The following is a 22,801-nucleotide window of genomic DNA, read 5'->3' as shown; positions in this document are numbered from 1 at the left end:
AGAAGTGCAGTGAAATTTTGTTTCCTCCTTTAGTTGCGGAAACTAGCTCTGATTGGTTGAGTTTTCATCCATCAGTGCTGACCAATCATTGTAAACACACGTTCTGTCGTTGTCTCCATCGCATTTATACGAAAACTGTTTATTTGAAGTGAATATGCTGCATCTAGGAATCATAAATTCTTCATACTCCAACAGACCATAACGACAAACTTACATTTTATCAGTCCCCGTCGGGATAAGATTGTATGACGCTTGAGGACCCGGTGAGACCGCGGAGATTTCTGGGACAGGTGGGGATGTTTCCATCATGGCGGCATCCATTTCGGGTTATACTTTTAGTTCTGTGTGTTATCACAGCGCTAACAGCAACTCCGATCATGTAAGTATTATGAACCATTCGCAGAAACATTAGAAATTCCATAGGTCCGTTTGTGTGGTTAACAGGGTTGCTGGCCGTCTTCTACCAGTCTTTTTGAGCTATTGAGTTTTCCAGTGTCATCTTCCTGCTGGAGCTAACCCCCTTAGCACCCTGCAATCACCCTCTGTGAATGTTCTAGTTAGCCAACTAGCTAGCTTTTCGGTAGCTACCCAGCTAACTTATTTTGCTTGCTTGTCGATCGCGTATGATTTGTATGAGTTCTTAAGATGAGACATTTGCACATTTTGCAGATGTTGAGCGTATATTTATTTTTATGTGTTAACTTATTTCGCTAGACGAATCGATTGTTTTAATGTTAGCATCTGTCAAACTAGATAGATTGTTAGCTAGCGAGTTATACAGTTAGCCAGGATCTCAAATCAAAACCTGTCAAAACGATGTGTGAAAGTTAGTAGCAAGCTAGTTATTCCAACTTAATATAATTTGACCTCGGCACTGTGCACAGTTAAACGCGTTTTGGGGTGTTGGCAGTGGCCATCAGAATGATGTTATTTTTGAGTGAGTGTGTTTTTCAGTGGAGCGAACTAGTTTTGGCTTTTACATTCGTCTATGTTCAAGTTTAATCTACAGGAAGTAGCCTGGTTGGTCGCTTATGTTAGCACCAATCGTGGTGAAGATAGGCTGCATTGTTGACATACCACAGCTGGGATACCACTGTTTATCTTTACTTCCGTGTTGCTGCTACGTCCTGTCTAGAAAACTATATCAAAAGACATGTGTCATATCCCCGCAAATGCCCGAAGGAATGTTGCAAAAACTACTTGAATACCAATATAGCAATGTTAAGTGTTAGAGACCATGCAGAATTCAAACTCCATTTGCAGACGGTGGACGATAAATACGTTTATGCAGTGCAAAGCTCATGCATGCTCATGCAGCAAGATGAAGAGTAAATATTATATGTGTGCATGCAACACTTATTGGGTGTACGTTTTGTGATTCTTTTTTTACAGGAGGGATTTTTATTGGGAGAGGTGAGGCAGGAAGAGACCTTCAGCATCAGTGATTCACAGATAAGCAGCACTGAATTTCTTCAAGTAGTAGGTAAGCTGTAGTCCTCCTCTGCTCATACCATATTTGCCAATATGCCATATTTCTGAGTATCAGCAGAGCAGTCTTCTAAAACAGGCTAATGATCAGACAGAGTTGTAAGTGTACATTATTTTTTTTTGGCCTTGTATGAGAGGGTGCAACTAAGACCTTTTCAGCAGAAAGGGAGAATAATAAATTGGTTGTTGTGGTGTTTTCTGGTGAAGTCAACATTAGTTTTGGTGTGCTCATGTATTTAGAATTAATGTAATTATTGTAAACTGTTATCACATGCAGTTGTTGTCCCAGGAAGCGTTGTAAAAGGCACTGACCTGCTGAATGGCAGAGGAAGAGTGTCATTTTTAAGAAGCATTAAACCGGTGTAGTATCAGGTCAAAGGTGTAATAACCAGAGTAGAAATTCAAAACGTAACTTTCTCAGTGATCCTCATTTATTTTGCTGGAACTGAGATGAAACATTCACATCAGTCAGTGATACATTTGCCAGCAGAGCATGTCTGCGGTAGCTAATATCACTATCAAATCCTGTATGTATCCTTCCTGGTTTTTTTTCTGTTTTTTAGGAAACTCAACTATCAAATGCTTTGCACATTTCCTCTGTCTGCATTTAATATTCTGTTCATTTGTGTATGAAGAAAGTCATACAGTGTCTGGTGAAATGCAAGAGAGTTAAGGGTAGCTTTATTTATAGTGCTTCTTCTGAGGCCCATAGACTGCCGTACGCTTTCTGACTGCGCCTGGGAAAAAAGGGGTCAGCCAGAAGAGAACACATTTATGCAAATGTTTTTGACAGCTCTGAGATGCTCAAGTGCTCACTGTGTGAGGCAACAACACTTCAAAAAAGCTCTGAATCCGTACAGGGCAACATCATGTGCATAAATGGATCACTGGTAGTTTATTTTGCAGCCATTTAGAATGACAAGACTGGTTGGAATTCCAAGGCAGTTGGAATGGATAGACTGCTAGAATCAACTCATGTATGAAGTGTTGTGATTACAGTGGTGACACTCTTGTGTTTGTTTTTCTTCTCAACAGAAATCCATAATCATGAACCATGTGCACATCTCTTTAGGTAACTAATGTCTTTGACCCGCTCTCATAAAAGCCATTTCCTAACCAGCTAATTAGCTAATTTGCTATCTTGATGTCTGTATTGAAGTGTTTATACTTCCTCTGTAACATTCATATTGTCTGTTTGCATTGGTAGTATGTAGGTATTAATGCTGCTCTTTGCCTCTTTGCGTTTCCAGCTTTTATGATTATGCGGGAAAAGTGAATGAGGAGAATCTCAACAGAATTCTGAAGGACCGAAGGAAAGTAAGTTGTGGAGATTTCTGGGCTCATCATATTTGTAAACAACAAGCTCTATAAATTGGTTTACTTAAAACCCTACACCAGAATGATGTACACAATCTTTGCTCAGATGACAATTGCGAGACAGCAGAGATGTAGTGCTGTCTAATCTCCCTGGTTTGGAATTGAAACCGAACAGAACAGAACAATGGAATGAATAGAATAGAGTGTGTTTGTCATTGTGTTCTGTTTTGCCTCCAGAATGTGATTGGCTGGTACCGGTTCCGTCGGAACACCCAACAGCAGATGTCGTTCAGGGAGCAGGTGCTGCACAAGCAGCTGACCACTCTCCTTGGCGTGCCTGACCTCGTCTTCCTCCTCTTCAGCTTCATCTCCACGGCCAACAGCTCCACACACGCGCTGGAGTATGTGCTCTTTAGGCCCAACCGCAGGTAAACACACACACACACACACACACACACACACACACACACACACACACACACACGCACACGCACACACACACTGCACCACATACCTCCTGGCACACACACACACACACACACACACACACACACACACACACACACACACACACACACACACTGGACCACATACCTCCTGAAACGCACATGCATATACAGGCTACACCCATCCCTACACCACACACACACACACACACACACACACACACACACACACACAGACTACATCCCTTTGTATCTGTAATTCATCAAATTGATTTGCTTTACATGACTGATGTAAGTGTGTGTGTGTGTGTGTGTGAGAAACACTAGATTGGGAGAGAAATTGTCGTTATTCTCTTTTCCTTTTCTTGTCCCAGTCTTGTGTTTATTTTTCACGCCACAAGGTGGTGTGCCATGCAGTATAACCATGTGGCTCAGCAGATGATGCCTCACATTGTCATTTTCCCTGACATCTTGTTCAGTTAGATGCAGTCTTTTGAATGGCTACCGCGAAAGCTTGAAATGACTTGACCTGACTGAAATTGACCTGATGTTCTCCAGATATCCACATAACTGGCAAAGGGAAAATGAAGTTCTGTATATGTACCACAAGGGGGGGCACTCTATAATGAAATTTCCCCCACTATTGTATGTGGATAGGACAAGCCATCCTTTCACTGTAAGACCCACTTGTCTGTTTTTTTATACACCATGGTCTGGTGTTCCTGAATCTTATGACACAAACTAATTTGTTTGAGTAGTGAACAGTTTACAAGCATGACGAGTCCATGCTGGAGCTATGAGGAGAATGTGGAAGAGCTGTTTTGTATCAGCAAGTGCTGAGAATATAGGCAGTGAAAAGGTTAGTGACATTACGACTGATAGTATTATGTGGAAGTGACACTCACCCCAATCCTCGCCAGAATACACAGCGTTGTTACAGCATTCCCAGGGCATAGTCTACACTTATGTGCTGGTGCCAAGTCCGATTGCACAGACACAACTATACAGCCATCTGTTTAGAACTATACAGCAAGCATACAGTCTAATAAAAAATGACATAGAGAAATTTAAGAGTACAATAGCTACTAAAATAAGTCCTCTAGACCTACAGTGTGTTTTGCTTGTGGGTTTGACTGTAGAATGTCCATATTGATCAGGAAAACTGTCTGTTTGAAAGTTTCAAGTATTTGAAAATGAGGTATAATCAAGGTGTAAGTCATGTGTAATTAAGAGCTATTAGTCACGTTGTTTACAACTCTTACTTCTTGTTGGATCCCAACTTGTATTTCTTGTCTGTCTTGTGCTTGTAGAATGTCCATATTAATCAGGAAAACTGTCTGTTTGAAAGTTTCAAGTATTTGAAAATGAGGTATAATCAAGGTGTAAGACATGTGTAATTAAGAGCTATTAGTCACGTTGTTTACAACTCTTACTTCTTGTTGGATCCCAACTTGTATTTCTGGTCTGTCTTGTGCGTTGCAGGTATAACCAGAGAGTGTCCCTCAGCATACCCAACCTGGGCAACACCAGCCAGCAGGAGTACAAGGTGTCCTCCGTGCCCAACACGTCCCAGAACTACGCCAAGGTCATCAAGGAGCACGGGTGAGCTGAGCAGATGTGACCGGGACAGAGCTCAGGGGCAATAGACTACAGAGGGCAGCAGAGGGGGGCAGATGGGCATTCAGGACGTAAGGACAGGGTGTCTGTTCCAGTGTGTGCCTGGGCAGTTTAGTTTGTGGGTATGGGTGTCCGTGTTTTGCCACACGACGAGTCACATTTCTTGGGGCTGAGGGGTGTTTGAAACCTTTATACTGTGAGTGTCCAAGAGATTTGCCACCAAAACAGAAGGAGTTGTCTTGAGCTGTACTTGTGTGCATGCTTGTCTGTGTGATGTGTGTGTGTGTGTGTGTGTGCCTCTGGGTGTGTGCATGTCTGCTTGTGCAGGTGTTTGTGTGCTTATCTGCGTGTGAGTGCATATGTGAGAGCGTAGAGAGATGTGAGAGTTAAGCAGCAAGTGTGTGTGTGTGTGTCTGTCTGTCTGTCTGTGCCTCTGGGTGCGTGCATCTCTGTGTGCATATCTGCGTGTGAGTGCGTATGTGAGTTAAGCAGCAAGTGTGTGTGTGTGGGTGCGTGCATGTCTGTGCGTGTGTGTGCATACTGTATCTGCGTGCAAGTGCATATGTGAGTTAAGCAGCAAGTGTACAGTATGTGGGTGGGTGGGTGCCTGCATGTGTGTGTGTGCGCATATCAGCGTGTGAGTGCGTGTGTGAGTTAAGCAGCGCGTGTGCGTGGGCCTCTCCATTTGTGTCCCTCAGCAGTGATGTCAGTCAGGGGCTTGAGGCACAGAGATGATTAGCTAAAGCAGGTGATTAGCGTGCCACCTCAGTCAGACACTGTGGAGAGAGGCCAAGAGGTCGAGCCAGTGGAGAGAGGGAGAGGGAGAGGGAGAGGGAGAGGGAGGGGAGAAAAAAGGAGGGGGGATCTTTTAGAGAGAGAGAGAGAGAGAGAGAAAAGAGAGAGAGAGAAGAATGAAGGGATGGATGGAGGTAGAGAGAGAAGGGCAACTCCTGTGTGTCCAATGCCTCACTCACCTTTATTTTCTCTGTGTCACCCTGGCTGTTCCTGGCATGGAGAGTGTGACAGCACTGATTAGATCTGTGTGTGTGTGTGTGTGTGTGTGTGTGTGTGTGTGTGTGTGTGTGTGTGTGCGCTATTTCAGACCTGGCTTACTGAGATCAGCTGTTTTCTCACGGCCCTGGCTCTGACCCTCCCCGTCACACCTCGCTCTTTAAATAATGTCTCACGGCTACGCACAGCGCCCTCTGCTGCCGGTCACAGGCAGCGCAGCCAGAGCGGCCGTCAGGGTTAGTGGTGGACCACCAGAGCACAGTTACGGTAGTCTGGGTCACAGGCACACAGTGGCGCCACCTGCTGGGGACAGGAAGTGAAGTGTAACGAGAGGATAATAGTGTTGTCTGGATCAGGAGATTGAGCTGCAGGCTATTCACCACTTCTCAACCACTGGCACATCCTACAACACTTTTCTTAAATGCAGAATGCGAAAAAACAATGTTCTGGGCTTGTAAGATCATGCTGAACTGCTTTACATTACCTGGGTTTGAAAGTTGACAAGTTGTTAGAATTGCTGTTGTTAATGTAAGACACATGTAGCTGTAGCATGCCTCCTGAAGTGTGTGTGTGTGTGTGTGTATTGGGGGGAAGTTAATGTAAGACACATGTAGCAGTAATATACCTCCTGAAGTGTGTGTGTGTGTGTATTGGGGGGAAGGTGTTCAATAAATTATTTTGAGATTCCAATTGTGTTTTTCTCTCTCTCTCTCTCTCTCTCTCTCTCTCTCTTTCTCTCCCCCCTTCTCTCTCTCAGAGCGGAGTTCTTTGATAAAGATGGCGTGATGAAGGATATCCGCACTATTTACCAGGTGTACAGCGCGCTGCAGGAGAAAGTGCAGGTGAGGATGAGCACTCGCACACAGATGAGTGTCTGATCCCCTGATATCTAGCTCATCTGGAGTGTTTCTCAATGGGCTGTAGCCTGGAAAACCAGCGCCAACTGCTGGACGGCAAAATGTTTTGCCTGCATTTGGGTCTGGCCTCGGACCACTGTACATTTTGAAAACACTGCCCTGAATCTGGCAGATGGCAACTAAACCAATCACAACGCAGAGATGTGTTTTGAATCAACGCGGGCGGGGCAGAGGGCTCTGGGGCGGGGTTTTGAGGGAGCGTTGGCCTATAGGCACAGACACAGTTTGAAAGACAACGGGTTGTGCTCATCAACAATGTTCCGTTGTATCCATTCATCGGAGCCAGACTAAATTAGACATCCAATCCTTTTAGGCTGGTTTATCAGGCTAAATGGGCTGCAGAGATGCCTGGGTCTTCATAGGACATGCAGATGACATTGTGTGTGTGTGTGTGTGTGTGTGTGTGTGTGTGTGTCATTGTGCTTTACAGGCAGTGTGTGGAGAAGTGGACAAAAGTGAACGCGTGAAGGAAAAACTCCAGGAGGAAGTGAACCAACTAAAGCAACAGATCACCCTCAGGAAACGGAAGACTGCAGAAGAAGAGAGGAGTAAGTCAGCAAGCTCCAGAGGTCATTCTTTTAGAGACACTGCTACCCTACTGTGTGTGTGTGTGTGTGTGTGTGTGTGTGTGTGTGTGTGTGTGGTGTGTGTGGTGTGTGTGGTGTGTGTGGTGTGTGTGGTGTGTGTGGTGTGTGTGGTGTGTGTGGTGTGTGTGGTGTGTGTGGTGTGTGTGGGTGTGTGGGTGTGTGGATGGAGGTGAGAGGCAGGATTTTATACTTTATGCAGATTCTATTGGTCTTGTCTTCATTGTGTACTGCTCCGGGAGATTCTCTAAATGTGGCTGTACACTGTGTGTGGTGACAAAAAGGCAGTATAGCTGAGGAGGAATGCTTACTCTCTTCTCTTGCTTAAATGCCACAAGGCAGCAGGTGTTGTGTTCAGAGAGAGGTTGTGAATAAGGTGCAAACTTTTCTTGTTATGGCATGTGTACTTCAAGCATATTGTTTATTGTTTTTCAGCTATATTTGTTCTATAGTTCTACAGTACTGTATATCTAAATATTACAATGTTGTTTTTGCCATGAAATCTAGGCGTAAGTCTGACGGCGTTAACCCAAACTGTCCTTCCTCCTCCAGGACTACAGGAGGCAGACACAGCAGCCCAGCGCTCCTCTCCTGAGAGCTCCTCGGCGCTCCCGGACGCTGCGTCTCCTTCTCCCTCTCCCCGAGCGCCTGCTCCTCCACTGCTCCCGCCACTCTCCACTCGCCTGGCCTTCCAGCCCACGCCCACTTCCTCCGCTGCTGCGGACCGGGGGGCAGCGTCCGCTCCTCTCGGGGGCCTCCCCACCGTGCCCGGCGCCTCGTCCTCGTCAGCCGGTGTGTCCGGCGCGTCGGGCGCGTCGGGCGCGTCGGCCTACATGGGCGCGCTGGGCCAGGACCCCACCAGGGCTCTGCTGCTGCCGCGGCCCCAGGCGGTGGGCTCACCGGGCCACCCGTCCCCCGGCCTGGGCCTGGGCCTGGGCAACGGCGACGGCTCCAGCTCCGACTCCCTGGACCGGCAGGCGGCCGGACAGGAGAGGGACGACGAGGAGGAGGAGGACGAAGACGAGGAGGAGGAGGACGAGGATGAGGACGAGGACAGTAGCGAGTACGAGAACCTGGTCAGCGTGACGGCGGTGCCGACGGTGGCAGTGGCAGGAGCAGGAGCGGGCGCGGGCGCGTCCACCTCTTCGCCGCTGTCGCCAGAGGTGCTGGCCATGGGCCGGCCAGCCGCGCTGAGGCCAGACGGAGACGCACAGGGCTCCCCGACGTCTTAGACGAGCAAGCCGCACAACGGAGGAGAGAAAAAAAAGAAGCGGAAGGAGGGAAGGAGGGAAGGAGAGATGGCAGAAGAGCAGTCAGACGAGGTTGTCTGGGATGAGAAGGTGAAGAACTCCATGTGGTTTAATTATGGCTTCATCTTGGCCCGATTACTCTGGTGAGATGAGCAGTCTGCCACAGACGCTGTTATTTGGCCAACAACCTCACTGGCAACGTTGCAAAACATTGTGGGAGAGGATAAGAAGGGACATTAAGTGTATGTGTGCGTCTCTTTCTTTCTCTCCCTCCCTCTCTCTCTCTTGTTCTCCGTCTGAAAAAGACTCCCTCTCTCAGATGGGCAGACTTGAGACTCGTGACTCACAACGTGCTTACTGGCTCACTCTGTGTCCGACAGACTTGACATCTGCTACCAACCTACGACGGCCGTTTTGTTAACATTTACCTCGTGCACTACTTTTGCCTTCGTTTAACGTTTATTTAACGAGATGAGCAAAGGGAAAAGAAAAACAATGCCTTCTGCGGCCTTCACTCTTCCCTAAGAGAGCCAGAACATTGCCCATTGTTTTTTTTTGTTGTTGTTTTGCTTTGTTTTGTTTTGTTTTTTCTCATGTTTTCTTTATTCAGTGGCAAACAGAAATATATAAATAGATATATAAATATAAATATATATATATATAAAGATATATACATGATCGATATATATGTCATCGATCCACTACACTTAAATCACCTGCGCGTTGCAGAGGTTGGACTACTGACTGTCCTTAGTGCAGTTTTTGGTTATTGAGAAACAAAATCTGTTTGTCCCCCATCCAGTGGCCTGTGTAGTCGGTGTAACAAAGAGAGGTTTGATCAAAGTTCTAGTCTTTGGCGCCATCAATTCATGTGATTTTCCTGTTTATTATTGTTAGGGGGACGGGCTGGGAATGCGAGTAACAGTGATGAACTGTAGTCGTCACCTGATTTAGAAAACTTGTTTTGGCGCTAGTCTTTGTGTATTCCTCCGCGGCGGTTGATGTTGTTCTGTTGCGTTCTGCTGCGTTCTGCGTGAGCTTTTCTTGTTCCGTTGCTCTCCAGACGAGTTCATCTGCTCTGCTTGTGCGTCCGCCGCAGGAGTTGACAAACTGCGGTGTGCCTGTGTGGCACTTCCCAGCATAAGGGTACTCACACACACACACACACACACACATGCGCACACACACACGCACACACGCTCTACTGTAGCTTTACTAACCCACCCGTGCTTCTGCTTGCCGTTTTTCAACACCATGGGCCTCCTGCTTTGTCCTCTACTTCCTGGTTTGCGTAGACAAATTTGAGAGGGACAGAGAGAGGTTCAGTAGATGTGCTTTTTGAGGTCAGGACCGATCCCACCACTGACAGTCAGACCCCACACGCAGGCGGATCAATAGGGCTCGTACTGACCAGGAAACAAAAAAGGAAGTCAACATTGATGTGTTTGACATGGCTCTGTGTCCTGCTGGTTTGAGGCAGGAGAGGTTACTGATTTTCTGTGTGTGTGTGTGTGTATGTGTGAGTGTATGTGTGTGTAGATCAACTAAGTTAGCCCACCAGACTCAAATGTCTGCAGCCTAAAACATGTTAAAATGTGCATTTTGTTTTCCCGTGTAAAGAAACCCTTGCATCTAATCAAAGACCGACGGCAGACAGTTCATGCATTCCCTTTACCAAAGCCAGTGGCTGACTAATCCAAACAGGTGGCTGGAATGGGCTTATGGCTGGAAGGAGGATGTATGCCTAAATAATGTCCCTTCAGACAGACTCTCCCCGTGTAACAACTGTGCCTTAACACTCCCCCCACCTCCGTACTACTCCTTCGGACACGAGACACGTTTGACTTGCACACTTGGATGCTTCCTGGTCAGTTGCTCTTCATCAAGGTATTGCTAGCATACAACCCAGCTGCTTGCAGATGTTTTGGACTTCCTTCCTGGACAATGACTCAAGCTTACTCCAAGAGTTTGTCGAATGTTAGGAGTTTTTCTTTTCTTTTTTTCCAGGGCAAGGATCATATTTTTTTTTGGCAAAGGAAGTCAGCAGTGTTAGGGAGAGGTATTTAATAACGCTTGGATCTGAAGAAGGACCTCCAGTTGGTCAATGACGGGCTAGTGTAGGGGGCATCCGCTGGTGCCTCTACTCCTCTCTGAGCTGGTCAGCAAAACAGACAAGTGATGAGGACTGAGGTGGTCTGAGGTCTGTCTTGGGGTATGTCCAGTGGCATGGCATGTAAACGTGCGCTTTACAATCGCCATGATAATCTACTGTAAAAGCCTTTGAAACATGTAGGTGTTTTTTTTTTTTTTTTTCTTTAATTAGTGTCAAGCACTGCCTCTGGTGTGGCTGGTCCATAAAAACAGTATTTGATGGAACTGTAAATGTCTTAAAGCATAACCACAGTACAGGCGTGTGTGTGTGTGTGTGTGTGTGTGTGTGTGTGTGTGTGTGTGTGTGTGTGTGTGTGTGTGTGTGTGTGTGTGTGTGTGTGTGTGTGTGTGTGTGTGTGTGTGTGTGTGTGTGTGTGTGTGTGTGTGTGTGTGTGTGTGTGTGTGTGTGTGTGTGTGTGTGTGTGTGTGTGTGATTAAAGCTGTAGCACAACAAATTATGCTGCATGAGCGAAGCATGGGAAAGTGGTTGAGGACCGAGGTTATTTGTGTCGAGTCGGTGCTACCGTGAAAACTGACTGTCTTAACTTTTATTTCTCTCTCTTGGTGGAGTTAAGAATTAAGTTGCATTGTCAATGCAGAGGGGCTTTACAAAGAGGACTGGTAACCCAAATGTGATTTTTTTTTTTTTCCTTGTCTCTTACCTACCCTCCTCAGTGTTGTTTTGTTTGAAATCGCACCATTGCGCTGTTTTATTTTACAAATCACTTAACCAAGATTGGAAATGGTTTCTATTTGATCACTGGAAGCAAATGTAAAAATAAAGTAAATAATAATAAACTTATGTAAGAGTAAACAAACTTTGATGAATGTAGAATGTAGCTGTGAGGGGTTTGGGGTGTGTGGGAGTTGCATCTCTTCTCACTTCCTGCAGTTCATCTCCATACGAAATGGGACTGGTCATATGGGACCCCCCCCCACACACGCTGCTCTTTCCCTAATCAAGGGGGCCACACAGGACTGTCTGACTGGTTGAGCGAACAGAAAGGCCCTCACATTCTTCCATTTCGAGGGTAATAAAAGGATGATCCTCAGCACTGCAGTGGTCTGTTCTCTTGTTTGTATTTCCTTACATACAAATATAGAATTTTATTTAAAAATGTTGGAGTTTTAAGTTTTTGTAGAAAGCATATGTCCATCTAAAAATGTAATACAAAATCATGTGGCCTTGATTTACCTTAAATTGCAGCTTCAAAGTCATTTGAATGCCACTGGCTTAAAATGAATGAACTAGGTAGCCCTTTAGTACCCCTAATTGTTATGTTCACAATTGACAAGTTATATTGTGTTACTGTGAATCTCTCAGATGAATGAGACTTAAATATTATGTGTATGCAAAAAAGTTGCCTTTATTTAGGTGAATAGAGAATGATGCGTGATTATTTGCACATAGCCTATGTACTGTAGAAGCCTTGAATATAAATACCAAAGCTTTTGGCTAAATCAGAAAGGTTATTTTATATAAGCCTCAAATACATTATTACTTCTGATAACACCATCGCCTGTTAATAACACAATGTTCTAATGCTCACTACAATCCATGTGCTTTCCCTTTCATGGTTGTTACACTTCAATCCAAGTGAGCCTGTTACAGTAACTAGACATTAAACCAGTTCGCCATTCAATCAGATGAATAACAATTCTACTTCCATTGGATTTTAGCGATATATTAATGCATATAATAATATGAGTTTGATGCTAACAAACAACTCTGACATGTATATTGTGTTATAGCTGTGTGAGATGAAAACTGACAAGAAACTAGATGGTGTTTTGTAGGACTATATCAAATGATATCCTAAATGTGACAGGCTTCATATTGACCTGCAATATTATGTTATTTTGCTATGTACTGTAACTATAGATGTTCAATGCTTTTAGTGGACAACAACAAAAATAAACAGTGATAGACCTTGAACTAGTCAGAGTCTACAAAAAAAAAACATAATTATGAAAGAACTGAATTAAGCAGATCACTTATTGCTTTATTGTTACACAACTTTCTTAAACCCATAATGTATGGAATAGTTCTTAAGCATTTCATCAGAGTAAGATTAGGCTAAATAAGTGACTGCTTAGTTCATCTTATAAGACATCAGGATATTTTACACTTCAATAAAAAGGGGGAACAAATCTACACCCTTACCAGAGTAGGCTACCGACGTTTGTGGTGACATGACTCCTCACAACAGTCAGTCACATCGTTGATGACGTCATGCTGAAGGTTCAGCATGTAAACAAATAAACAGCTGGTCGGTGCAGTGCTTGCTGTTTGGCATAATCGAAAGACAAGGTCCGTATGACCTGTGCAATGCGCAGATTCCGTAGGCCATCATCAACAACCAAAAGGGATTATTGAGTAAATTCAACCTACCACCACAGTGCATCAGTCATTCCCATAAAGCTCGCGTCTACTTTGCATTACTGATTTTGTGAAATAGCCTAAAACTCCACCATAATGTTGCGCGGATAATTGCACTGACAGTTATCGACATTGGTTTAAATGATTCGCGCAGAATAGACTGGGCTAGTCTGTGTTTAGTGAAAAGAACTACACCGATATAGTCGTCTGTCACTGCAGATATTGCTGCGGTAGAAATTTCTGTAGCGATGACATCATTGCTTTAGCAACATGAAACAAGCGCCATTGTGGCTCAAGACGAGATATGACTCTTTTCTTTAGGCCTATCACAGTGAGCCAAGACGGCGAATAAGGGTTACAGTTTCACAATTCGTCGACATCAAAGGCTGGCGCAACGAAGCCTTTTACCCATTGGCAATGAAAGAGGTAGTTCCTCATAGGTCAGTACGAAGTACACAGAAAATGATCCAATCAGCTTAGCTGGCGAATCCAGGTGATAACCCTCCTCCCGTCTCTGTGGAGTAGGTTTATTTTGGCTTTTCCCGTTTCCCCATCGCCGCCATTAGTCTTAGGCAGCTCGGCGGTCAGAGATGGGGATTAAAATTATTTAAACCACAGAAACACGGCCTTGAATACAGTCTATTTGGGCTACAATGTACGGCTGTCGCCCAACTGGGAAGTGCGGAGGAAACGTAAATATGGTGCTGTTAGAGAAATGAGGGTGTAGGGGGGGAACTCGGTGTGGGACTGGACAGGGTTGGTGCGGATTGGGTTGCATTCGGAAAAGGCTGTAAGGCCAGAGGAACATATCGGTGCTGCAAAGGACTTGTGGTTGCAAAGAGAAGAGTACATAAACAGGAAAAGGTAAGGCCAGTCTTCCAACCCATTATTTATACCAAGTTAGCTACCGAGCGATAATCTCTGGTATTGACAGGGTATTTAAAACAGCCCACAGTGCAACCTACTTCGGTCCACATAATTTTCCAGTTCCATGTTGTAGATTAGTCTAGTGTTTTGTAGTCTGCACTTTTCATGCACGGAACAGGAAAAACACGATAGAACTGTGACAAATAGCTCGCCGAGATCATTAGAAGATACCTTGCCGCGATAGGAATAGCTAACTTACTTGAGGCTCCACGCATTACCTAAGCAGATAGGTCGCATGATTACCTGTCGCTCGTTCCCAAGTGGAGGTGCCCTCATGTCATTGGAGTTTCTTCACGCAACCGCCTGGTATGCACTGGCCCTGTTGTTATTTTAATCGCGTTGCTATCCGTAGTTGGCAGTAGTTGTCTTTCACCATTGTGTTGAATTTCGAGGTAAGGGTCGACTAAAGTTTATGGTCTTCGTTGTCATGTCCCCAAGTAACGTAAGCTAAGCTGCCCAGGCAGATCACCAGTGGAAGTTGTAATTGCTAACAGTGATCGGCTACATGGAGATAGCCTACATCCATGTGAGTGAGGCGTCATGCGTGTGCCTCCCAGTTGTTTTGAAACACTTGAACCCATTCTCTCTACATTCCATCCTTGCAGCCAACTCAATTATTACGTTTCTCATGTTCGCTAGTCTGGTTAATAATTTGTGATCACAATATGCACCTAGTTGAAACCAGGCATCGTCCATTATTGTTGAAATCATCTGGCAGCAGGTAGGTAGGCTTTAGTTAGCGGTTGTGTTCATGAACCGTAGATCTAACTTCTCTACATCTCTTACTCTGTTGTCCGAGCATTTGCAAAGAATTTCAGAATGTTTCATAACCAGTTGAGTTCCCTGGAATACCACCTATGCAACTTCATCTGAAAAGAAGGGGTTACAAAAACTTTGATCAACATACCTGTTGAAGCAGACCAAGAAAGGAACGCATTAATTGCTACCTGTGTGCATTAATAACATACAACAAGGATTTATGCAAATGTCTGTGGATAGGTCATCCAGAACATGATCTGTATGCAATTGAAAAAAAGAGGGTAATTTCTAGACTCATACCCATTTCCCCCAGTTTTTCAAAGTAGTAGTTGAAATATAATATGATATAATAGCTGGTTATTTTTTTTTATAAACTCAGCATTTATCCTTAGACAGCTGCCCAGTCGTGGCAACTTTGTGTGTGTTTGTCGTTTTGGGTTTCACTGCCCTCTGCTGTGTTGTACTCAGGTGAGTTGCAACTGTTGCAGGACAAGAATCTGGGTCCATTGTGGCTCCTTTCTCTCTGCGACTGCGGTTCTGTGACTTGAATCACATTAGTGCCAGGTCAATACTGCCTGCCTTTGTTCTAGAGTGTTTGTTTGTTTGTTTGTTTGTTTTGTTTTGTTTTGTGTTGTTCACTCAATTGGAAACATTTTCAGGAAAGATCCTGTCCTGTTGCAGCAGCTGTGGCTTCAGTCAGAGCTGTTTTTGGAACTGTACAGTAGGTCTAGATGTGTGTGTTTGCTTTTTTTGTGTATGTAAACACTGTTATTGTGTCAGAGTTATTTGGGCCCACCCTACCGACACTGGGTGACAGAGTAGCCCCTAGAGCAGATGAGGGTATATGACCTCTGCCTTGCACTTCAGTTTGCTTTTAATATAACTAAATATTGATGTAAGCTTTACAATGATGAGAATGCCTGTGTTGTGTAAAGATAACGGGATTATGAACGGAGTTGTGTGCCCTGGTGTTTCGCTTAGGGGGCCACAGCACACATTATGAATTTCAAAGGCATTCAGATGGCATTTTAAGAGACCAATGAACTGTTTTACTTAGAATTGATAGACCTTGGCCTACTTACTCTTGGAGTGTAGTAAAGATAAAATAAAGTGATGCCACTGTTTTATCTTTTGCAACAAGACCGTATTTCTCATTATAGTCTTGGCTATCATCATCATTAATCTGTGAGTCTTGTTTTGTTTGAACAGAATGCAAGTAATCCACCTGTGTGTTTTTCCGATGTGTGCAATCAGTCAGTCTACATGGCCCCAGTTGATTTTATTGTGTGTGTGTGTGTGTGTGTGTGTGTGCGTAATTAGGCCCATCTCTTCTATGACACGTTTGTCATGCACCATTGGCTATAATTGCCATATAATACTGTATTATAAGATTGATATCTTAATGCACTCCAGTGATCTCACAGTGCTTACTGGCTACTTCACCCGCTTCCCTCTGAACGCTGTTCCTGCAAGTTGGGGATGCTCTGTATCAGTGATTAAGTAATGCATAGTAAAGATAGCCTAATGCCTTAATTTAATATGGAATATGAGTGGGGTGCTCCATGCCTATTCTCCTTGTATTGGCTAATTGTTTTGTTTTTGTTTGTTCTCTCCCTGTGCAGTGTGTGACCGTGTGTGTGCGTGTGTGTGTGTGTGTGTGTGATCTCCTGCCGCGGGGGAAGGAGAAAGTGGTGCGAGGCGGCGCCGGAGCGAGGATGAGCGAGTCGGCCGTCAAGTGGGCGTGTGAGTACTGCACCTACGAGAACTGGCCGTCCGCCATCAAGTGCACCATGTGCCGCGCCCAGAGGCCCGGCGGCCCCATCATCACCGAGGAGCCCTACAAGATCAGCCTGCCACTGGACACGCCCGGGCACTCGCCCGCCTGGGACCCGCCCGCGCTCGTGCTGGGCACGGGCTCCACCACCACCACGGGCACCACGCAGGGTGGAGGAGGAGGTGGTGGAGGAGGAGGAGGAGGTGGTGGTGGAGGAGGAGGAGGAGGAGGAGGGGGGGGCTCCAGCCTGCTGATCTGCCCGGACTCCAGCGCTCGGCCGCGGGTGCGTCTGGCCGACGAGGCCCCCGAGAGCGTCGCCAAGTGGTCTTGCCACATGTGCACCTACCTAAACTGGCCGCGCGCCATCCGCTGCACGCAGTGTCTCAGTCAGAGGCACCAGCAGCACCAGCAGCACCAGCAGCAGCAGCAGCAGCAGGCGGGCTCCCAGTCTCCTCCGCCCCCCCCGCCACCCCCCGCGCCCCGGGCCAGAAGTCCCGGTGAGACGCCTCAGACCTCCAGCACGCCCGGCGTCCCTCCCCAGCAGCAAGCGCTGCTGCAGCAGAGGATCTCCCCGGTCCCCTCCGCCACCATCACCACCACCACCACCATCACCACCACCGCCACCGCCGCCACCACCACCACCACCATCACGGCCCAGCAGCCCCCACAGACGCCAGACCCGTGCGAGGAGCGCAACGACCGCAACCGGATCAACGCCACGCAGCACCACCACCACCACCACCACCACCAACCCCCCGGCGGCGTCACGGGCCAGCACTGGCCCTGTGCCGCCTGCACCTACGAGAACTGGCCCAAGAGCCGGCGCTGTGCCATGTGCGACCACCCGCGGCCCAACCACCTCACGCCGCCCTCCGGGGGCTCGCCCGAGCCCAGCGAGCCCGGCAGCGGCGGTGGAGTCGTCGGCACCACGGGCATCGGCGGCGGCACCGCGGGCACCCCCCTCTCGGCCCTCAGCCCGCCCCCGCTGACGCTGACGAGCTCCTCGCCCACGGTCAACGAGCAGGACCGCGAGCGCTGGAGGATCGGCGGCGGCGTGGGCTGCAGCGGCGGCAGCGGCTCCGGCGGTGGCGGTGGCACCCGGCGGGCATCGCCGCCCTCCTCGATAGGCCGCGCGCCGGAGCCCGAGCCGCGGACGATGGAGTTCCAGCGCATCGAGCTGGCCGCCGGCGGAGTGGGCAGCGTGGGCAGCGAGGAGCAGGGGGTGGACTTTAAAAAACTCAAACAGATCAGGAACCGCATGAGGAGGGCAGACTGGCTCTTCCTGAACGCCTGCGCAGGTACAGTATGTGCACCTGGCCTGCAGCTAGAATCATCAATTGGGGCAGCCGTGGTGTACTGGTTAGCGCATCGGGCTTGTAACCGGAGGGTTGCCGGTTCGATCCCCGACCAGTCCACGGCTGAAGTGCCCTTGAGCAAGGCACCTAACCCCTCACTGCTCCCCGAGCGCCGCTGGTTGGGCAGGCAGCCCACTGCTCTGGGTTGTGAGATTCACCTCACTGTGTGTTCACTGTGTGCTGTGTGTTCACTAATTCGGTTAAAATTGGGTTAAATGCAGAGAACTGAATTTCCCTCACGGGATCAAAAAAGTATATATTCTATTCTATTTTATTCTATCACTCGCAAAATCAATCGATTGATCAATGATTCAATTATTGTTTGGTCTATAAAATGTCAAAATGTCACAAAAAAAGTGTCGATCAGTGTAACAAAGTCCAAGTCAAGCAAAGTATATGGCGTCTAATCAATTCATCTATTAATTGTTGTAGCACTAATGTGGACCAGGCTGAAATATGATTGATGTTCGCGCTGAATGCTGTTTTCATTGCTACTTGTTAGATTAGTAGACATACACCTGATACTGAGAGTTTATTTATCTGTGCTGTTCTATGATTGGTAGGCTAGCATATAGTTAGTTTGGGGTCTCTTTTTAGTGTTTTATGCTATGCGAACACACAAACACACACCTCTGCAGATTAGATGTTGTGTGTGTATCTGTGTAAGTGTGTATCTCTAAGTGTGTGTGGATGTACTGTATGTGTGTGTGTGTGTGTGTGTGTGTGTGTGTGTGTCCACTGAGGGATACTCTGTGTGGAGGCATTGAGGCGAAAGTGTGTGACAGGGCGTTTGTTTGGGTGTGTTCCCTAGTGATGTTCTGTTTACACAAGTTATGATGTGATGTGTGTTGTCTGCAGTTGCTCTCCTGTGTGACATTTGGTTACAGTGTGTGTGTGCAAGTGCAAGTGCAAGTGCAAGTGTCTGGGTTAAAGGTACCTTCCCTGTGTTATTATCTGACACTGTTATAAACAAAAATGATATTGACACCTTTAATAATAAGTTAGATGTTATTATCTATAATAACAGAGTTATTATCTAACAGATTGTTGATATCAATTACTAACTTGTTGCCCACATACTTAAGGTTGCCCAATGTGTCTCAGTGGACTTGTTTGTTTTATTGAGAAACAACAGTTTAGCCTAGCTGACCATGCTCAAGGCTGTGCTTGATACCGTATCATGACAGTGGCTTCAGCTTCAGTCTTAATCGTTCCACGTGCGCTTGTGCATTTAATAATCTGAAGGCCGGTTAAGGACCAAGACCAACCAGTGTTGTTGTATCTGTATGCTTCTAGAGAAGAGCACCGTGGACACACACACTGTGGTGTCCAATGTGAACATGCATACACACACATACATGGCTGTCCTTGGTGAGGAGCCCTAGTATGTATTGGGGCTTAGGCCACGGCTGGCCTGTAGATAAAAATAACAGTCCCGTGCACTCGATGGAAATAAACAAGCATGCAGGACCAATGTGTATGTAGCCTACAGTACTGTATGTGCTGGTGCACTTGGGTCTGCTCGTACTTCCACACACCGGAAGACTGACCCGCCTCTTTGGTGTGTAGCTTGTTATTTGTCAACACACACATACACACACACACACACACACTCAGAGACATCTAGACACGCTATCTTTTTTAAGTGGAGGTGACTGCGGAGTAATCCTGTTTAATCTACCTCTCTCTACTGCTCACTGTCACTAAGGATACTCAGTGGACACACACACACACACACACACACACACACGTACACAAACACGCGTACACACACGCACAAACTCCTGCTGCAGGGGAACATACTGCAAAGCAGTGCGAGTTCTGCTTCACTTGAGGGACTTGAAGGAAAGAGAAAGAGATATTTTGACTTGTCTGTTTGAGCACAGAACCAAAGGAGCAGCCCCGATCGCTTGCTCTGATTCTACTTAAGAGCTCCCAAGCCTGCTAACTCATTCTCTGTTTACTTTAACAGAGCTCGGACTTCTCCGCATACTGCAAAGGCACAGAGGCTCTCTGTATGGGGTCGTGTGTGTGTGTGTGTGTACCATGTTGTGTGTAGTGTGTAGTGTGTGCATTGTGGCAAACTGGAGCATTTTCCCAAGAGGAATGAGGCCTGCAAAATTGGCTTCCTACATTTTTCTTCCTGACGAGCCATTTGTTAAAAGTGCTGTCATAAGAGATGAATGTTGCCTTTGTGCACCCATAGTAAACAGAAAGGTTGTGCGCGTACAGACACTGCTGCTATAAGCACTGATTAATGGCTGGTGACTGTGCCCCATATGGGTCCCATATCTCGGCACGTGAGCAGAGCATGCCCACAGTAGATCCTGATTGAAGATGTCTTTACTAGCCCTTAAGAGTGTACCGTCACACCGGTGTGTTTGGAATGTTGGAAAATGAACATTCTAAAGAATGTCTGGTTTCATTGAATTCTACATAGAATTTTAGAACGTTGAATTGTTGCGGAATGGAATCTTGGGTTAGAATGTTCAAAACCCACCCTTTTAAAGGTTAGTATTATCATCAGATTGGGACTCAAACAAGGGCTGGTGAGGTAGGGATGGGCTTTGGTGCAAAGGCTAAGTGAGCTAGCGCACAGATATTACAGTATACGGTCTATAATATGCTTATAACGGGACTTCCCTGCAATCTCCCCTCACAGCGAGGGCTGTTTGGTCTCTGTGATGTGCATAGTTTGTGTTGACCATTTCTACACTAGCTGTGTGTGAAATTCTCTCACACATGCGGGAGAGGTCAAGATTCCTTCTACGGCCTGTGCTCTACTTTTCCCTGTTAGTGTTTTCTACTAGTTCTACGCTTCTGTGACAGTTATTACCCCCGGGTTGATGCTGCTTAGAAACTTCCACTTAATTCACCAGGAGGTCAACTAGTTTGTGATGCTAGCTTGTGAACACAGCTCTGGTAGTGTGTCATTGTCAGAGGTGGCCACTGTAGAGGTGACCACAGCTCTGTGTTTGTCGGCCATACAGCCGCTCGTAGCTGGGCCAGTTTCTGTCGGTGGAATATCCACCAACGGTCACTACAACAACAGGAAGGTGAGACTGCCGACCTGACCTCTGTCTATGACACAAGAAGATACAAGAAGAAAACCATTGCATGGCCTGTGTCAGATCAAAGCCTCCTTTATGAAGGAGTTCTAGTTTTATGACCATTTATGGGCAAACATAATGTTCTTTGTTGAAGGTGTGCTGCAAATGCCAAATGCAGCTAGACTAGACTGTAAATGTGTGTGTGTGTGTGTGTGTGTGTGTGTGTGTGTGTGTGTGTGTGTGTGTGTGTGTGTGTGTGTGTGTGTGTGTGTGTGTGTGTGTGTGTGTGTGTGTGTGTGTGTGTGTGTGTGTGTGTGTGTGTGTGTGTGTGTGTGTGTGTGTGTGTGTGTGTGTGTGTGTGTGTGTGTGTGTGTGCGCGTGTGAGTGTGTGAGAATCAGCAGCCAGTGTTTTGGTCTTATTGAAATGAAGAGCTCTGTGTACTCTGTGTGTGTGTGTGTGTGTGTGGGTGGGTGTCGGTCTGTGTGTCTGTCTTTGGGAGCCAGGCAGCTACTGGAAAGAGCAGACAGGCCCACAGTTGAGCTGAGTAGGGCTGGGCGGGTAGGAGGGAGAAATGCAGACTGGGAGTTTGGCATTAGGCCTCACACATCAGACCTGACCACACACACACACACACACACACAGAGAGAGACATACACACACACACACACACACACACACACACACACAGAGACACACACACACACACACACACACTTCACTGCTCTGAGATAGCGGGCAAAGAAATCCTCAGTTAGACCTTCTCATAAACACATAGCCTCCAGTTGCACAGAAAAACACACACACTCACAAATGCGAACACTAACCTCTTTTGTTTGCGTCTCCACATTTCTGGAGTTTTTGGTAAATGCAGGCCATTGTGCCTTGTGCCTGTGGTGGGAGAACAATGGCAGGCAGTATTGTGCTGTGACATTAAGCTGTGCAGAGAAGCCACTTCCAGAACTATAGAAAGCAGGACTGGAACCTTTCAGAGGCCCCCCGTTCCTGTAGAACACTGTGGACACCTGCCTGTCTTTCTGTTTGTCTATCTGTCTGTCTGTCCGTCCGTTTGCCATGTACAGGCCTGAGTGGAAGCTGCTGCTAGAAGCAGTGAGTGTTCTGTGGTTCAGGTTTGGAGAGGCACGTCCCCATAGCTTTGTTCTGGGACAGAGCGACCAATGCAGAGCCTAGACTCCACAGGGCTGACGAGAGGAATGCAATAGACTTTTGTGTTTGTGTTTGTGTTTGTGTTTGTGTGTGTGTGTGTGTGTGTCTGTGTGTGTGTCTGTGTGTGTGTCTGTGTGTGTGTCTGTGTGTGTGTCTGTGTGTCTGTGATGACTTGTAAGTGTTTGGTCCACTGTAGAAAGTCGACGCCGAAAAGAAGAGCTTTTTTATTGAAAGGCTCTGTGCCTCTGTGTGTCTTAAGTTTTGAACAAAGAACTACGCTGAAGACGAAGAGCACACTAACCCTAGTGTCTGTGTACGTGTCATGGCTGTGGTAAGACTCACATCAACATCCACACACACGACACACCATGTGATCCCGGCTGCTCTTTGCTCCGCAGGGGTCGTGGAAGGGGACCTGGCAGCGGTGGAGGCCTACAAGTCGTCGGGCGGAGACATCGCTCGTCAGCTGACCGCAGACGAGGTACGCCTGCTGAACCGACCGTCCGCCTTTGACGCTGGCTTCACACTGGTGCACTTGGCCATCCGCTTCCAGAGGCAGGATATGCTGGCTGTCCTCCTCACAGAGGTGAGAGGGCAACCGCAATGGCAC

The 22,801-nt window shown here is 46.8% G+C and overlaps 2 protein-coding genes across 2 annotated transcripts in view; both read left to right on the top strand.

The window, feature by feature from the left end:
- Positions 1-150: 150 nt before the first annotated feature.
- On the top strand, positions 151-11,836 carry abraxas2 (abraxas 2, BRISC complex subunit). Its single transcript, XM_062519145.1, has 9 exons — positions 151-379; positions 1,393-1,483; positions 2,524-2,560; positions 2,739-2,805; positions 3,043-3,233; positions 4,734-4,853; positions 6,637-6,721; positions 7,227-7,344; positions 7,933-11,836. Exons 1-9 carry the CDS (start codon positions 308-310, stop codon positions 8,610-8,612), a joined length of 1,461 nt encoding a protein of 486 aa, XP_062375129.1. The 5' UTR covers positions 151-307; the 3' UTR covers positions 8,613-11,836.
- Positions 11,837-13,682: 1,846 nt separating this feature from the next.
- Positions 13,683-22,801, top strand: part of LOC134063566 (ubiquitin thioesterase zranb1-B-like) — a 25,333-nt gene continuing 16,214 nt past the window's right edge. The window contains exons 1-4 of the mRNA XM_062519144.1: positions 13,683-14,025; positions 16,470-16,755; positions 16,852-17,919; positions 22,590-22,777. Of these exons, the coding sequence (XP_062375128.1) occupies positions 16,563-16,755; positions 16,852-17,919; positions 22,590-22,777 (1,449 nt within the window). The 5' untranslated portion in view covers positions 13,683-14,025; positions 16,470-16,562. The remainder of the gene's footprint in view (positions 14,026-16,469; positions 16,756-16,851; positions 17,920-22,589; positions 22,778-22,801) is intronic.

The sequence above is a fragment of the Sardina pilchardus genome, chromosome 18, assembly GCF_963854185.1.
Source record: "Sardina pilchardus chromosome 18, fSarPil1.1, whole genome shotgun sequence".
Classification (NCBI taxonomy): domain Eukaryota; kingdom Metazoa; phylum Chordata; class Actinopteri; order Clupeiformes; family Clupeidae; genus Sardina; species Sardina pilchardus.
The sequence above is the reverse complement of the archived record's forward strand: the minus strand, read 5'-3'. Positions and strand labels throughout refer to the sequence as shown.

Excerpts from the sequence above, each read along its gene's own strand:
- abraxas2 (XM_062519145.1), top strand. The coding sequence starts at position 308 with ATGGCGGCATCCATTTCGGGTTATACTTTTAGTTCTGTGTGTTATCAC. Across the intron at positions 2,806-3,042 it reads TTCTGAAGGACCGAAGGAAA|AATGTGATTGGCTGGTACCG; the intron begins GTAAGTTGTGGA and ends TTTTGCCTCCAG. Across the intron at positions 3,234-4,733 it reads CTCTTTAGGCCCAACCGCAG|GTATAACCAGAGAGTGTCCC; the intron begins GTAAACACACAC and ends TGTGCGTTGCAG.